The following is an 18,524-nucleotide window of genomic DNA, read 5'->3' on the forward strand; positions in this document are numbered from 1 at the left end:
GCTCTGATATGAACTCCAAGAAATCCAAAGAACATTTAATTTAAGAAAACAGTAGCATACTTAAGCTAAGAGTGAGTGCATACAAATATTTCCTGCCTGAATGCACTTAGATAGGAATGGAAAAGTCATCAGAGACTGAAACATCAAAACAAAATATAAGTAGATTTAAATTGTGAAAATCAATAGATATGCTGACGATATTGGTGTAGAAAAAAACATGAACGTTGTCAATATACTCATCGGGGTAATAAAATTAAAAGATTACATTAGTGCGCGTTCTGTTTCGTTAATGTTGTACAGACGCTGACGGAGAGAGTTGCCCAATATTTGTATTTCTAAAATAAATCTTGAGAGAATAATATTAATATATTTTTTTGAATAAATTTAAGCTCTTAAACTAATATGCAATATAATATTATTTACTTATCTAACTACCTATATGCAATTCAGGATTAACATTTTTACTCCTGTATACGAGTATACTTACTCAATCTAGAAAAAAAATGTAAACATAAAAATATTACATAATATAATAATTGCGTAGGTGTACATAAATGTTGCAAAAATCAATTATTATGACACAGTGTTTTGTGTGATACTGTACTGAAGAATACAACCCAATAATTTTGATGAAAGTATTTTTATTGACACGTGAATTATATTCAAGGTTGCACGTATACATGTATGTAGATATTATTTTAAATGAATTCAGAAATCACTTTTGTTTTATTTTATGGGCCATAATGGTAAATACTTAACCAGGTAACCGCTAAGTAAGCGAAACATTCACCTTAACACAAGTGTGTATTTCTGTATTAACTTAAATACTTACGTACGGAGATAAGTTATAATTAATTAAATTAAAAATGAAAATGAAAATTAAAACCAAGAAAATTAAAAGTAAGAAATGATTATAATGGGTATTTGATAAAACTTTATTAATTTTTAATGTGCACAAACTAATTCCTGATTTATTTGTTTGGTGTAGAATTGTAGATAGTGATTCTGGAGCGTCTGTAGGTAAATAAATATTTTTGATGTCCGTTTAAGTGGTTTTATAATAATTTGTGTGTAGACGTGGATGAATATGTATTAGTTTGAACACACCTTAGGTATCCATAATAAAAATATCATTTTATTTAAATACATATTTAATAGAGGCTGCGTTTTTGAGGTATATCTAGTTTTGAAGCCAAATCATATTTGGTGTTGCAACTCTTTCAATGCATCTTAAAAAAATATTACAGGTCATAAATATTATTACTATAAAACAATCCTATGAGCGTGTTATTAGTTATCCAGAATACAAATACTGATATATAATTAGAGTATGGTATGTATAATAAATAGTTTAACACGATAATGGACATCTAAACTGAATTCAGTTTAAATTCTATATAAGTATTTTTAATATGTCATGGATAATTATTAAAAAACATAAATTCAATATCATGTTCACAGCATGGCATTTGGAGTTAAAATGAGATAAAGATATATATATGAATACTAGTAAAAAGTGTTAACTGATAATTTTCTCTAAGCGTAGCATTTGAATTTCCACAGAGTGACGCGTAATATATTATGTACAGAGTTTTTAATAGTAGAGTTTTGTTTTAAATTTGACTCGAGTCCTTGCACTTGATTAAAAACATGTTTGAACGCAAGAATGCATTTTACAGCCAGTTACGGGATTAGATTCGTGAGCTATACTGTAGAGATAAGTACTCTATTAACTAGGCTACCGAGAGTGCTAATAATATTAATAATATTAAACATAAATAATGAAATCATCTTACATAAATACAGCGAGTATATTAAGCACTGATAATAATAACGAGTCTATCGATTCATTTAAATATGTTCTATTTATGGAAATAATAAAAAATAAATCCCATAAATTTACCCTCATATTAAGAGAATATAATATCGACATTTGAATAACATTGATTGAACACAGAAATCTCTGAATCGTTAACAGTGTGTAAATTTTAAATATTGTGAGAATAAAGAAATAGTTAGCCCATTTTTATTTTTCCATATTTAAAAAAAAACATTGTTTTCTATCAGGGATATAAAAATCAACTCCAGCAAAATATTTTTTTCATTCAGTTACACCAAATAACGATTTCTTCTAACTTTGAACTCAGATATCTAATTATTTTCAATAGGAAGTAATCTGATTAACACCGTGGATTGTATCCATAGTTTAACAAAAACATTCTGTGGTCATTAAGTAGGTACCTACCTCTTGGATAATATATACTGTGTGACAATAATATTTATGCACTCGTAGAGCAACCCGTCCGGTTATTGATATTTCATCAGCTTAGTGACCTCTTTCGCATTGCATATTCTTGTTTTATTTATTTATCAATAGGTTTCTTTTGCAATCTTTCCACTTTATGAACATGAACGTTTTTATGTTACATTAAGTTAATTTCGTTTATATTAAGAGTCCATATTTTATATTATGCGTGTGAGTAGGGATTCCAATCCCTGGATCCCGGACTATTTTCGATCCCTATGAATCCCGGAATTGGTAAACATAATCCTGAAACTTTCGAGATTGATTTTTATTGTCAATTTTTATGAAAAATAAAATAAAAACGAAAATATAACAGAAAAAATACTTTTGATAACATAACTACATTAGAAATAAAATTAGTTTGAATGAAGTGTGATTTATTACCCATGTGTTACCAATTCATTTTATTTTTTCACATAAATTAATAAAAATGAGAAAGATTGGAGAAAACTATGAAAATGAACTGAAAACTGTGGAAAAAAAATGCTTTGCACTTTTAACAAAGTGATTCCACTATGATCTCATACGTTTTGCGACAGTTTCATATTTGGCTGACTAATTAGATGTATGAAGCGGAAAGGTCATAAACCATGATTTACTTATTTTAAATCTCGCTAACCCATCCATTACGTCTTTACTATCAGAAATAGCAATCTCATATAATATATATAAACACTAAATACAATATTGATTCTACGAAATTTTATAAATGAAAATCGTCTAGACTTGTAAATAGTTTAACATAAATTAAAAATTCCACATAAAATTATCATGTACGATGCAGGTAACATCCGCGAAGTGAATTTGAGAAATAGAATAAATGAATCAAAAAATATTTAGTTAGACGTTTCATCCATTTTCACCTAAACTGTCTTCTTTTTATAGAAAGTAAACCATTGCGCACAACCAAAAAAATACTATTCTGGAGACCCACTGGTGACAGGAATCACCGGACAATAAATAATCATTTTTTGCTGCCTTACGCAATTGTAACAACATCAGAAAAATAAAAAAGCAGTTTATTTAAATGAATTTAGAGAACGAAAAATATTAAAAAGAAAAAGTAGAGCTTGTTTAAGATACATAATGTTTTAATAGATGTAAAATGCATTAAAATCTGAACTCTATCGTAACATCCGGGGAAATTAATGCATTTGTCTTTAATAAAAACGTTATTTATTATCTCTCCTTTTAAAATAATAACAATTAAAATTTGAAAATATGACGGATCAACAAAAAATCACAGGCTGCCTGGGTACCAAAATTAGATCCAGATTTAATGACGAAACACTTGATGCTTTGGTATTACTTCGGGCATATTATTTAGAATAATTTTTTAATTATTTAAATCTTTAATTTTTTATATTCTCAACACAATATGTTATTTTTTTTATTTTAATTGCACTTGTATTTGTATTTATTATCTTTTCATAAATACATAAAAATGTTTTACTTTCACATTATTATTTATATGACAATATTATTTACTCCATTAAACCTATGTATTTCCAAGATTTAACGTACACAATATTAACAAAAAATGTCTTAAACAGTATAAATTATACTAGGTTAATTTTTGACGTTATTTGTATATTATATAAAAATTTTATATTAACTACTGAAAAAAATGCCAATCCTGGGACAGTCCCGGGATCCCGGAATCGTCAAATTGTAATCCCGAAATCTCGGGATCAAAATTTTGGCTCGGGATTGGATTCCCTACCTGTGAGCACTGGGCGACGCGTATTAGTTGCACATTTTTCGATAAACAAATAATAGTTATTACTTTTCAAGATGTGATGTTTGTTGCTCAAATGCGTTCCAAGAAAGTTTGTTCTGTGAGCAATCTTTCTATGAAATATTAATCTGTATTTCTCAAAGAAAACTTTGAGCTGATTCCGTTACAACGATTGTATGTATCTATGACTGCATTTAAAAAAAATATGATAAAATCTGTAGAAAATGAACCTACTTCGATAGTGATGAGTCTAATAAGTGTCGTTTACATAGAGGGATTAGATATTATTTGTAGTGATATAACTATTTTAAGATCTATTTTTACACCGCTTTCTAATAGAAAACACCCCAATATTACTACGATCTCTAAAATATTTATTGATTAAAATGATAAAAAATTATACTCAAAGCTATTAACTATATTATGTTTACTTAATTTTTAGTGCGAGTTAAATTCTATTGTTTATTATTAGGTATTACTATTATTTGCTTACGCATATAAAATATATGTGTATATTATATAAAAAATATATATGTATATTATATTCCAAAGAAAGCTAGGAATATGTAAAAGAAAAAAAATCATATTGCATTATACTTTCAATTCGTATGAACGTGCAGTTAGTTTATTGTTTGTTCAAATTTATGTCGATAGATGTCGGTAAATAACAGTAGGAAAAATATCGCAGTCTCGTGAATATACAAAAATATTCTTATATGAGATAAAATAAAAGTTAATACTATACATTTACATGGAAAAAATCGTTACTGATACTACGAAAATTTAAATTCTATTATATTATCAAGAATATTGTATTGTTTTCTATCACAATTTATTTTATTGGGATAATAATAAATTATGTATATTATATATTTAATAATTGATAATGCCATTAGTGCTGGGTAAGTTTCATGAATATCGATTTCAAGTTTATAATAATTAGAATTTGTGGTGGTGACGTGTGACATTTTGCATGCAATTTTTTTTGTTAACTTTATAATTCTTTGAGTGTACCTACAATTTTATTATTGAGACCTTTATCTAACCTTTATTTTTCTTTTTATTGATATTTTTTTTTGATTCATTTCCGTAAGTACATTTCCATCATATATAATATAAAATATCAAATCCAGTCTCGTTTGTTCATATGTGGAGATTGATTGCAAACTCGTATATCGTCTCTGTTCTGGCAGAACACACTAACTGGAGAATACTAGTTTTGAGTAATTTAATATTAATATAATTTTAATTAATTGAAATAATGGTCTATCATGTGAGTTTATTAAGTAATCGTAAAAAGGATGACTTTCAAATAAAGACTGTTTATTTATTAAGAAGGTTTCCAGACGGTAAAGTTTGAAATAAGGAACATTTTGGTACTAACTCAATATTTAATTTTTCGAATTAGTGTCTTCTGCCAGAACAGTGACGATATATTCATCAGCCGAAATTTTCTATATCTTACGATTAACTTTAAAAATGATTTCTTTATTAATTGTAATGATTAAGGACATTCGCTTTTTATACTTGTAATATGTTTTAAAAGAGAAAATATTCTATCCGCCATCTTAAATGTATAAGCCGTTTTTGCGAGCAAAATAGCGTAATATGGAGGTTACCGACCTTATTAACGACCATTAACAACCTTATTTACCACCGAATAATAGTTAATAATATAAAATATTTATTATATTATTAGAGTATATTATTATATTTCCAATGAGAATAAAAAATACTTGTTTGATTAATCGAAAACATACAACTTTTATGATGTAGAGTAGGAGGCATGTCAAATTTTAAATAAATATAATATTTGAATAATTTTGTTGCCCATAATACTTACATTCGTATTGTTTCGTACTTACGTCTGTTTTCCATGGAATAAAGGATATTAGCGAATCTTTTTCAAAAATTTTATTCAATCAATAAATATGTAATAAATATATTATTATAACAAAGCAAATACATAATTTTCAAAATTTACAAACCCAGTTAGAATAAGATGTATTTTCTATATTATATTTTATAAAAAAGCTGAAAATTAAACATTGATATTGCTAAATATACCCGTTTAAATCCGACCTTTAATGCATTTTTACAAATAATATTAATAACACATCTTAAATTATGTATGTATAGGAAAATTGAAATGGAGAATATAAAAATGGCAATATTTAGAAAAGTCAACAATAAAAAAATAACAAATTAAAATAAACATAGGAGGTAGATAAATTATAAATGAAATAAAATAACATAAATAAAAATAAACTTAGTGACAAGATTGCACTTTAAAAAACAATAACTTAAAAAAATCAGTCAGTTATTAAAAAGCCAAAGGCAATGTAAAAACTAAAACTAAACAACAAAAACAAAAAAACGTAACATCATAAAAAAACAATAAATAAACGTAAAAAAAAAATATAATGCCAATTTTATAGATATTGAATTTTAATAAATATTCTCTCTAGATGGCTTTGTAAGAAATGGCTTTAATAAAAGTAACCAATGTACTGCAATAAATAATTTTAAAATATTTTAGAAGAGGTACTTATAGTTTAACATAATAATCTATTAATTATGTACGATATTATTTTTTATAAAAAATACTGTATTATTCATTTCGTTTATAGGAAATGATTACATTAGCTTATCATATAAGCACGTATGGTTTGTTAAATAAATACCCTGAACACAATTTTCCATTGAAATACATTATTAAAATATACATTACTTATTAAATTTATCAATATGTAATATTCAATATTTTAATAATATGACAGGGAAAATAAGAGTATTAGAAAAACCGGGTAATATTATGGTAATATTATGGTGCAGATGTTATAAGCGTTAAAATAGTGTTACCTATTTAGTTTAAAAAAAATATTCAAATAGAATTTCAGATAATTATTTTTTAGAAATATAGCTAGTTAATTAGATTTTAAATAAATTAATCATCACTAGAAGACAAGAAATCAAGAAAGTTGTATTGACTGTAAAATATTATGAATAATAACAACATAAGTATTCTAATACTTATTTCAGCGTGAAATGCACGTACGCGATTAAATAATACTGTAAAGTAAGTATCTAAACCAAAAATAATTTACTACAGCTAATATAATTTAACTTTAAATAAATATATGCAATACGTAGTACAACAATGTCCATAAACATATTTGTTGAGACTATTCATGAGGCAATATAGTTAATTTTGATTCACTGGTCATTATTTAAATCGAAACCAAATAAAAAGCATTTGACGCATCGTCAGTAATAGAAAGTTTGTTATATTTCTAAGGATGGTACGAGCTGTATGCGAGCTTTTGCGCGTCTGCTTGTTGAGCAAGGCTTCGTCTGTCCCATCCGCCACCGCCACCTCCGCCGGAACTGGCCCAGCCGTGCGATTCATGTCCGCCGCCGCCTCCTCCGTGCTGTTTCTGGCCAACAAGCTTTTTCAGCGCAATGATTCCGGCGAGCAATAGCGCGATCTGTCAATCAAAATACAAGTTGGTTTATTAATGCATACAGTTAAAAAAGAGAACATACAAAAAATGGTCACGAATTTACACTACAATCACTTAAGTTCTAAAAAATGCAACTTTATACAAGAAGATATACGAATATATTATTGTAATCAAGTTTAATGCACAACATAAAAAAATCTTATGAATAATTTATAAGGCATCTTTATTTTTTACCTTTGTACTAAATATGGTATACATAAAAAACGTATATGTTTATCGAGATAATTCTTGATGTGACACATAGGTATATTTTATACACTATTAAAAAAAGCATTAAAGTAGGTAACTATATCAATAATTAAATAGCCTACTTATTATTTTATTCAATAATATTTTTTTATAAAGTAGTAAAATGTATATTATAATGAACTATTGTTTTATTTGAGATAAATTCGGAATTATAGTTCAATAAATATATAGGCTTGATTGAGTAGTTTAAAATCAAAAAAGCTTCTCTTCATTTTTTAAATACACCATATCCACTATTTGGACTGTTAAAAATAAGATTAAAAGTTTTTTTATTTTTAATTAAAACAACGGATTAAGTTTTTCAGTATAATATAATCAAACGTATTTTATACCCGGAACACCGTCAAAGCTATATAATAATTTTTATACCTACACATATCTCGATGGTATTTTTGCTCTTAAACTTAGTATTAATACAAAAAAAATGATTGTAACAACAAAATATAAATATATATATATATTTAAATACAATCTGCTAACAGTTTTTTAATATTTTCACTATTTACATACATACATATTTAATATTTAATGCAGAGTACAACGTCGCTTAGATAAGTTGAAAATAATCATAAATGATGTTTCTGATTATTTCACTATACTAAATTGATATAAATAATGTAATAAAACAAATGTTATATTTGATATGTATTTGAATGTATTAAGTTATCAAATAAAAGATATATATTTTAAGCTTTTCTCCCAAGTATCACGAGCTGTATGGCCTATTGCACCTTCATGTTGGAACTACATATTGTCCAGATCAAAATCATTTAATTCATCGCAGAAAAAAATCAGTAAGCGTTCTTCATTCATATTAGCTGTATTGCCGTTTTCGTTTTCAAAAAATATGGTCCATTTACACTTTCAGACCATACTCCACACCAAACTGTAAATTTTTATGGATGTAAAAGTATTTCAAGAATATTATGTGAGTCTTCATTACTTCAAATGCGACAATTGTGTTTATTTTATGAAGCTATTTAACCAAAAATAATCTTCATCGCTGAATATGACTTTTTCATGAAATAATGGGTCTGTTTCATGTTGCTTTAAAACGCGATCAATAAAAATTCGATGTACTTTCATTCAGTTTAAATTCTTGTAATAACTGTCGACGTGTAATTGATTGTTCTAGATTTTCATTCACATTTCGATTCACAACATCGATATTTCCAGTAGTACGTTTACATTTTTGATGTGTTAGATTTTTAACATCACTCGTCACATCACTTTACTATTTGACTCGAATTTTTCAAATAAATTACGAGTAATAAGCTCTGTAGGTCGGTTATTTTAACAATTTCACATAATGCCCGAAACGTAGCTCGAATAGATTTATTATTGTTGTTATAAATTTAAACAATTTCTATGCACTGTACAACTGTGTCAACAATATTTTCACAATGATTTTCAAAACAATACTTAATTCAAATGTCAATTTTGGTGTGAATCAGAACAACATGGCTGCAATGATATTTTAAAAATCTACTACTTACTACTAATTTTATATAATTATATATTCAATAATAATTAGTTAAATATTTCAAAAAAAGCAACGATAATCTGCATAGCTCACACAAAGAGCATCTCAGACAACAAGTGTGTATTATTATCTATATATAGTTGTATATAGTATGTACGACGAGATTATTATATTACACATCTATGAAGCATATTTGGGCGACTACATAAAATATTCGAAAGTCATATTTAAGTCTTAAAACACTGAAAAATACATATTCTTTTTAATACTACAATAGGCTATGAGATGAACCAATAAAAAATACCCAAGCTTTGAGAAAATCACATAAATATATTGTGACCTCACCGAGCATCGAATCCGGAACCACCGCATATAAAGCAAGCGCGTCACGCACTTGACTAAGAAGAAATTGTTGAATGCATAGAAAGTATAAATTGTGATTTGTGTATCCTTGAAACCACATAAACATGTAGAAAGACAAAACAATAATGAAATGGATCACTTGGCAAGCTTGATCAATGTGTGATAGAGATCTTATATAAATGCAGTCATACAGTGGAATTTAAAGAAAACACCAATCGACCACGACCACACTGAATCGATGTACAGATCAAGTCAAGTAGGAAGTATGTAGTAGAGAAGAACTAGAAGAGAAAAATGGAAGGAGCTATTGGAAAGTCTCATTCAACAGAAGATTGATCCCGGCTAATTAAAAATGATAATGACGATGGAATGATTTTGATCAGTTTTTTATATACCTAACTGATATGTTAATTAGTAAAACTAGTTTGAATACCATAACTGGTATGTAGGTAAGTGAAGTATTACCTTTTTTATTCAATTAAAAAAACCTACCTATGTACATAAGCCGTAAAAGCTTTAAGCAAAATGATGTGAGTAGGTATACATTCCGCATGTCATTCCGGCATTGAAAAATTAATGATTATGAAAAATTCTTAGGTCAGAACGTGTAAGGCCTCGAGTAACAATTTCGCTTAAATGCCTTGCACCGGTGACCGACTTCGTGAGCTGCAAGCCCTGCCGGTGTAAAAGTTCAGAATTACTACCTATACACTCACCTTTCGTCGTCCCAAATGGGGCTCGTAAATTGGCAATGACATGTCATTCTTGTAAGATAAGTAGTGGTTACATGTAATTTGTATGAAAACACATGTACAAAGGTAAATTGGCAGACACCGTCAAGCCGAATGGTACACATACAAGAAAAGCATTCATTCCGAATATAGTTCCCATCAATCAGCTATTTACAAAAGAGACAATTTATATACATTTAAAAAATATTTTAACAATAGTATAGTTGTGTTACAAACTGATTGATTAAACTAATACAACTACGCCAAGTTACTTAAATCGTTTACAAAATTAAATATGAAATTATAAATAGGTACTACATAATTGTTTTGAGCATACTATAAAATTCATAAATGGTCTTTTATTACATTTTTATGAAAAAAATATTGTAATTTTTAGTATTTGAATGAAAACAATCTAAGATAAAATAATTAAAATAAACTCAGTTATGTAAATATTTAAGGGATATATTTCAATATTGGGAATAAAATAGTTTATCTTTTACTATAAATCAGTTAAAACTTTGACTCTTATTTCATTAGGCATGATGTTGTTAGATTTGAGTGTAGAGCATAGGTAGATGTGAAAAATATTCTAACACATTTTTTATTATAATTTACTTAGACTCATTTAATCCTCAGGATTTCTAATATTCCATTCGGCTTGAATGACTTCTGCCTTTTTTGACCAATTGACGCATGTCGCGAGTTTTGACACATAACCGGAAATTATACGTATTACAAGATGCTCGAATATTTTATTGGTTTCGCATTACTCGACATATTAATTTATTATAACTCGATATAATTACAATGGCCACATGCTACCCGAGCTTACTATATTCAATGCAAATAAAATGAAAAGATTTTTTAACACAAACAAACGTGGGTTAAATTTTATTTACTTCTTTATTGAAACACAAGTTTTCTATAAATGTTCTTGTAACAATATTTCCATTATAGTTGAAATAACAATTAAGATAAATTATTCTAGATATAATCCAAATCCTTTCACTAAAAGATACGAATGTCAACTTTAATAAAGCATCCAAACATACTAATTACATTATCCTATTTTTAAGAACTAAAGAATCTATCCATACTGTGTTAAAAACGATAAAATATACATAGTTAAATTAAAATACTATGCTGTATAAAATCAAAGCCATTAATTCAGCAAGAAAACATGAGTATAATTGATAGTATTATAAATATTATATCTTGATTTTATAAATTTACATACTTGTACATTATTACAGATAGCTTTATATTCTTCCAGATTGAAGAATGTATTAAACGTAGATTTATTTGCTGATTCATACTAAAGTATACGTTATCAGGGTTTTAATCATAATATAATCGTGATTGCAATTTACTTGCGAATATTAGAGAAAATCTGATTACGGAAAAGAAAATTTGCAAATGATGGAAACAAAAAATTAAGCTCAACCAATCATGAGATTACTGGGAGAAAAAATCTAAAAGAAAGTAGAGCCACGCCATCAAAAACGCAATACGAAATTACAATTACAATGGAATAATATCTCCAGAAAATCTTTTTTCCGTCCGCAATTAAGCGCGCACCTAAAAGCGAGACTTCATAATCGTGCTTTAATTCACCGAAACAAAATTACATCGCTCACATGTCAGTCAGGCAGTAGATTTGTTAGCTCTTCGTTTGGACTACAAATGACTTTGGATAATCTAAAAAAATCTATGTAAGTAGGGTAACCGTTAAGAACTTTTTTTGTCTAGAAATACTCTCCCTCGGATGGTGATTAATTACAATGCGTCGTAAGAAAAATGAAGAAGGAATATGATTGATGTTTGATGTATTGCTATTTCAAGCGCGGTATGACGCTGGACCTCTCGTTGAAATCTGATTTCATTAGTTCGGATATATTTTAATCGTAAGATTAGATGTTGATGAGTATTATTAATAATCATATCCGATATGCAGTAGGATGTATGAATCTCACGTTTATTCCAGATATGTAAATATAAAATCGTGTAGACAAAATAATAAGCTTTTATTATTTAGAGAACTGACCAGTTATAAATATATAACTTATTAATTAATAAATTAAGTAGATAACGCACCACGTATCAAAATAAATTTACTTTTATATAACTAGTGTCTTTCAAACATCAAGAGACAGTTAACAACATTCAATAGAAATACTCCGGATTTTTTATGCCGGTTAAAATTAAGAAAGTCTTTCTAATAGTAGGAGAGGATATGGTTCAATGAAATAATACTGGCAAAGTCTTCTACCGTAAATGATTAACACATAAGGTGAGCAAATCCTATCTATTAATAAACCTAAATGTAGAATTCTGAGAAGCTTATTTTACCAGCAAATACATCATAGGCATAAATCCTGAACACACCTTATGTGCGTTTAACTCCTTTACATTATCATTTAATACTTATCATTTATGTGAGTGCGGATATGTCTAAACCACTGTGCATACTGTTTAAACCTGCATTCTTTGTGCCTTTCCTGTGGGTCTATTCTATAAACAAGGAAGCTATCGACGGTGGTTTATCACATTTATGTATTAAGGCGGTTAATTGTTATAATAAATTAACCGACTAAATTGTCAACAAGTGCTATGTTATAACAGCCTCTCTCTCGGTTGGCTGTGTTAACTTTTAAAGCAAGATAGACAGTTTTGTCAGTTTAGACGGTTAACTTATTGTAACAATTATATTACCTCAATACATAAATACGATATCGTCGATAACTACCGATAGCAGCCTTGTGTATATAATAAACCCACTAGGGTACCTACTTTTAGACATCCACCAAGCTGATGAAAACGCGCTGTCATGGATTGGGGTCTACCGATACTTTTCTAGTAATTACTGTTGTCAGTTTATGTTTGTGATTGTGAATGATGAATTTATGTGAGTATGTCTATGGTGTCATATACATACTGCATTAATATGAGTAAATGAATATAATCTCATATTTTTAAAGTATTTTTGATAGTTAATAATATTTTGTTAACTATCAAGAACAACGTGTTAAGAAAAACACTAGAATTTTTAATCAATTAAAAATATGAATGCGTATAAAATAATTCGTTGTACAAAATATTTAATGTAAGTACATAAGAAAACTGTGTGGGTACTAATATTTAGTTAAAGCTTCAGTTATCTTTTCTTAGTACTTATTAAGTATACAATTTAATAGAGTGTGACGATGGTTATAACACAATTTAAACGGTGAATTAGTACAGATAAAGCGAAAAGATTAATTTTTTTGTCAGAAAAAAAATGATTTAGTTTACAAAAATAGTATGAGAGTAAATTATGATTACAGTTTTAAATTAGTATAAATTTTATTGAATTGTTATATAGCACTATAAAATAATAAAATAAACAGATACATAAAAATGGAATTTGGAATGGATAAAATATGAATTTAATTTTCGAATAACTGTTTGAATTGTACCGATATACGAATAATTTGATTAACATGTATAAAGAAATAATGTAAGTAATATAAATATTACAAAGTATTATTTACTTTGTAATATTTAATCTGTGTTATCTTAAATGTATTATAATAAATTTTAGCACGGAGACGTGTTCGAGTTTAATATGTAAATTATTAGTCATAGCATCAAATCAATGTCAAGAAATTTATAAGTGATAACTGACGTGGTATGCGGTTAAGTAATAAAAAAAATACAACTGATTTTTTAATGAATTGGTTCTCAGATTATTCATTTAAAAATAATATAATCAAACGGGTGATTGACATAAGGCTACATGAAGTTATTGTTTAAAAACACTACTGTTAAACACAATACGTGTAATACAAAATTATTGAAAAAAATAGGAGATATAAAACATATAACTATATATTATATATAAAATCATTTGAACTGAATGGGATTCAAATTCAAACCTTTCACCTTCTTGTAAGAGCTATATTTTAAAATAATCAATCCGTATATGATTAATGTGCATTATTACTAATAAGTTGAGTTATCCTAATAGGTTGAGCAAGTGGCTGACATCCATTTCTCGTAAAAATAAAATCTGTTAATACAAACCTCCACTCTGTGGAGGCCCATACGATCCTATTAGGATCGGAAATGGTCAAAAGAAAGAAAAAATACTAATAACTACGCTACCTGAGGTATTTTAAATTCCGAAAAAGAAAGATTATAACCTTTTTAAATCTTAGATTAATATGGTACTTAGTTATAAAACGAACCTAGTAACCATTTTTTAAAGTTTGTGAAAGTAATGCCACTTTGTAGATAAACGAAAGTCTTGATTTTTTGAAAATGTTATATCATAAAAAATATTTTTGATACTGAAATGCGGAAGGAATATTAAATTTCATAATATCTGATAAAATAACTAATATTATTATTTTTAAATCTTTCGAAAACACAATAAATATGAAAGTTCTATGCATAGTTTTTAAATTTGAACTTATTATAAAAATATAGAAAATGGAAGTTAACTTTAACCGACGTTTTTTCATAATACTTTAAATGAATTTGGTTCTGTACACCCCTTTAAGATTTAAGTTAATATTTATATTTCGAAAAAAATAAATACATTTAATTATTTGCATTGCTAAATCTCACCATTAACCATTAACCGATAATTTTGGCATTGGTATATTAAAATACATACAGAATTCTTACAAAAAGAAGTAAAAATTTGTTATATACACATGTCATTATATTTTTATATTATTGTTGCAAAGCAAAGTGTAAATGAGACAATTCATCTTAAATCGTGACGAAAGATCATTCGATGTTTTAAAAAATATTAATTAAATTAGTTTACTATAATAGTTATAATGAATAGATTTGAGGTAAGTAGATATTGTTTTTTTTTTAATATTATATGAATAGGATGAATATTGTTCTTATTTATATATTTGTATAGAAAAAAGAGAGTGCAGAGTAAATATATGACAGTTTTCAATAATACTCTATTCAAGCTTGATTTTTTCCAAAGAAAAGGTGTCAAGTGTAACGTTATTGTAGCCGTTTGTCCGCTTTGCTTTACTCTCTTATTCTCAGCACGTAACTGTCAATTTTATTTACTGTGCCTCTAAAATGACGATATAGATTATATATATAAAATTACGGGTTGCATTTATCTAGAAATATTACTTACTAGCTATGTAATAAATTGAAGAAAGTTAGAATTTTAAAATAAAAATAGATATATCAGATATGTTTTATTTATATTTATAATTTTAATTTGTTATATTGATTAGAAATATACACATAAATATTTGAGTATAAATATCAAATTGTATTTAGTAACGAGAAAAAATGGTATTTAGTTTTAAAATGGATTGTTTTAATGAATACTAAATACGGGAGTATTTACCAGAGCATTTATATTAACACCGTTTAAGTTAAATTAAAATTTATGAGTCTATAATGCTCTACTTGAGTAAAAATTATATGGATACGAATAGACGTAGACGAATAGACGATTTGTATAACTATTCACATATTATAACGATGTATGTTACATGAAAAACCATTTAGACAAGAAATAAGTGTTTTAGTAAACCTTGTTAGAGTACTTATGTAAAAACTACTTGTATAATAAATCGTAAGACCCTATTGATCTACGTCATTATAATCGATATTAATTTTTTATATTTTGTAAGATTTTGACAACTGGCAAAGACGCAATAATATTTAATAATATGTGTAATATTAATACTAACTGCCATTAATATGCATATTATTTTATATACTCATGGTTTATGTAATTTGGTAAATATTTTATGTGGGTACTCATTTTTTACTAGCCGTAATATTATTATATACCTAGATCATATTATATTTCAATCAACATTGCAAACTACTTTTATATTATTATTGAACCGAATATTAATTAAATGTTCAACGGTTAAAAGGAAACTGTGGGTAAATTATTGTATTGTTTCTTACCTTCGAGATGATTAATGCTTTACCAGCCAAGAGGAAGAGACCAGCAATAGCAATTGGAACCATGGCAGCCATTTTCATTGCAAATCCCATGCCCATCATACCCATCATTTTCTTCATTTTCCCTCGTCCTATGAAAAAAATAATTGATTCAGTGAAAGCATTGGTGCTATCAATTTCAATTTTATTTCGATGAAACATGAAAAAGTACGATTCGATTTAGACTAATAACGTTATATTATTTAAAAAAAAGTAAGCGTACATAATCATTATTTTTATCATTCGTATTTCTTATAAAGATAAAAGAAAAAAAGAAAAATAAAAGAAAACATTCTCAATTTCATTTGTACGAAGAAAAATAAACTAATACGTATGTTGATAATAATATACGTAGATTATCGTCAAGTAATTTTATGAAATATTATATTTAATTTAAAAAAAATGGTATATAGGTATATTAAACTGATGTATAAAAAGTAAGTAATAATGCAAATAAAATATTTTAAGTGAATAAAAATATATTTTCATTATTATTATTGACTATAGACAATTAAAATGCATATTTAAGAACGAGCAGAGTTATAACATTTTATAAAACAGTAAATTTTAATTATTACTGATAAAATACAATAAATTGTCGATGTTGTATATATTATTTATGTTCTGAGCAATAAAATTTATTTATAGATTTCCATTTATTATATTGGTTAATCCATCAATTAAAGTCAATTTTATAACTTATCAATAATTATTATTTTATCAGATTATCGTCTATTTTATTTCAATGTATTTTTTTATTTATTATTTTAAAAAAGTTTTTAGATTTTTAAGGGAAATTTTATGGTGCGTCATAACACACCATTACACTGGTGAATTTTTTATTGATATACTTTGAATTCTTTTAAGTTAACAAAAAAGTATTTAAAGGGTTGGTTTAATAAATGCGTATACCTTCTTCCAAGCCACGTCCAAGTTCCTCAGAGTTGAATTTAGGGAACGTCAGTTGAACCGTTCTTGAACTTAAGAAGGCGGAAACTCTATCCAAAAGCATCGTCGTCAGCGCTTCATCCCTTGCATCAGTAGCACGTGGCAATATGCTTTCAAGTTCATTTTCAGTCACAGCTTTAATATCCATGTCTGATGATTTCACCACGTATAAACCTTCGCCCAAAGAGAGTTTTTCAATTTTAGCTACTCTATCAATGAAAGTGATGGCTTTCTTTTTAAGGCAGGGAGTAAATCCTCCTACAGATTTATGACATTCATCATAAATTCTATAAACTGTTTTAAGTCCGGCTGATGATACATCTTCGGCAGGAACGTCGGCTGCAGCGACGAACACAATTAAAAACGTTATACACGTGACACGTAAAAACATTTTCCCGTACATATTTGTTAATTATTGTTGGTAAATACAACCAACAGGTGTTATGATTTGCCGAACACTGACAGATGTTTGTATGAAATATCCAAAAGCTTGGAAGCGTTCACTGGGGCGAGACTGACTGACGACTGTTGCTCAAGCTCGAACGGGAGGTTTATTTATACTTTGATAAGTACAGCGGAGTTTGGCGATATAAAACGTACCGAGAGAATACTTCGAGAGTTCGTCGCAGTGGCGAAACAATATGAAAGAGAGTATATTGGTATAAAGTTGCGAAGAGGGTACGTGCAAAAGAGATGTACACGTGAGAGGAAGAGTATTTCGGTTATCTTGGGAATATCGCATGCGGACAGAAGGATGCCTCGAGTGACAAACGTGTGCTAAAAATTCCTACATAATAACCCTTGTCAAATAATCAATAAACATGAATTGAAGGCTGCATTTTTTTTTGTAGACACATTAATATTAAAATCTAATTATATTTCAACAGTTATGAAATGTATTAGCATTAATTAAAATTAGTATTAACTAACATTTCTTGATTTAAAAAAATATAGTTTTGGATACAGTACAGTAAATATGTAATTATTATGAATATTTAATTTAATTAACAAAACAATATAATACACATTTATTTAAAACAATAATAATATATATATTTACTAGGTACCTACTTTTCAAACATTGATTACATTATATTATATTATTATATATAATAATAAAATTTAAATACCTTGTTAAAAATAATTTACTATGGCTATGTAGATTTATGGTACAAAGTGAAAAGAATACTTCTTGCACACA

General features: G+C 27.2%; 1 protein-coding gene across 1 annotated transcript; it reads right to left on the bottom strand.

Annotated features, from left to right (window-relative positions):
• Positions 1-7,336: 7,336 nt before the first annotated feature.
• On the bottom strand, positions 7,337-17,714 carry LOC147067130 (uncharacterized). Its single transcript, XM_085954838.1, has 3 exons — positions 17,288-17,714; positions 16,340-16,467; positions 7,337-7,531 (listed from the first exon to the last, which is right to left on the bottom strand). Exons 1-3 carry the CDS (start codon positions 17,712-17,714, stop codon positions 7,337-7,339), a joined length of 750 nt encoding a protein of 249 aa, XP_085810964.1.
• Positions 17,715-18,524: the final 810 nt, after the last annotated feature.

Source organism: Rhyacophila brunnea, unplaced genomic scaffold, assembly GCF_057557595.1.
Source record: "Rhyacophila brunnea isolate RB1 unplaced genomic scaffold, BYU_Rbru_1.0 scaffold_4, whole genome shotgun sequence".
Lineage (NCBI taxonomy): Eukaryota > Metazoa > Arthropoda > Insecta > Trichoptera > Rhyacophilidae > Rhyacophila > Rhyacophila brunnea.

Bases quoted from the DNA above. Each gene is read 5' to 3' on its own strand.
- LOC147067130 (XM_085954838.1), bottom strand. From the start codon at position 17,714: ATGTTTTTACGTGTCACGTGTATAACGTTTTTAATTGTGTTCGTCGCT. The intron at 16,468-17,287 runs GTATACGCATTT...TTTTTTTCATAG, and splicing joins TGGACGTGGCTTGGAAGAAG to GACGAGGGAAAATGAAGAAA. The intron at 7,532-16,339 runs GTAAGAAACAAT...TTTGATTGACAG, and splicing joins AAGCATTAATCATCTCGAAG to ATCGCGCTATTGCTCGCCGG.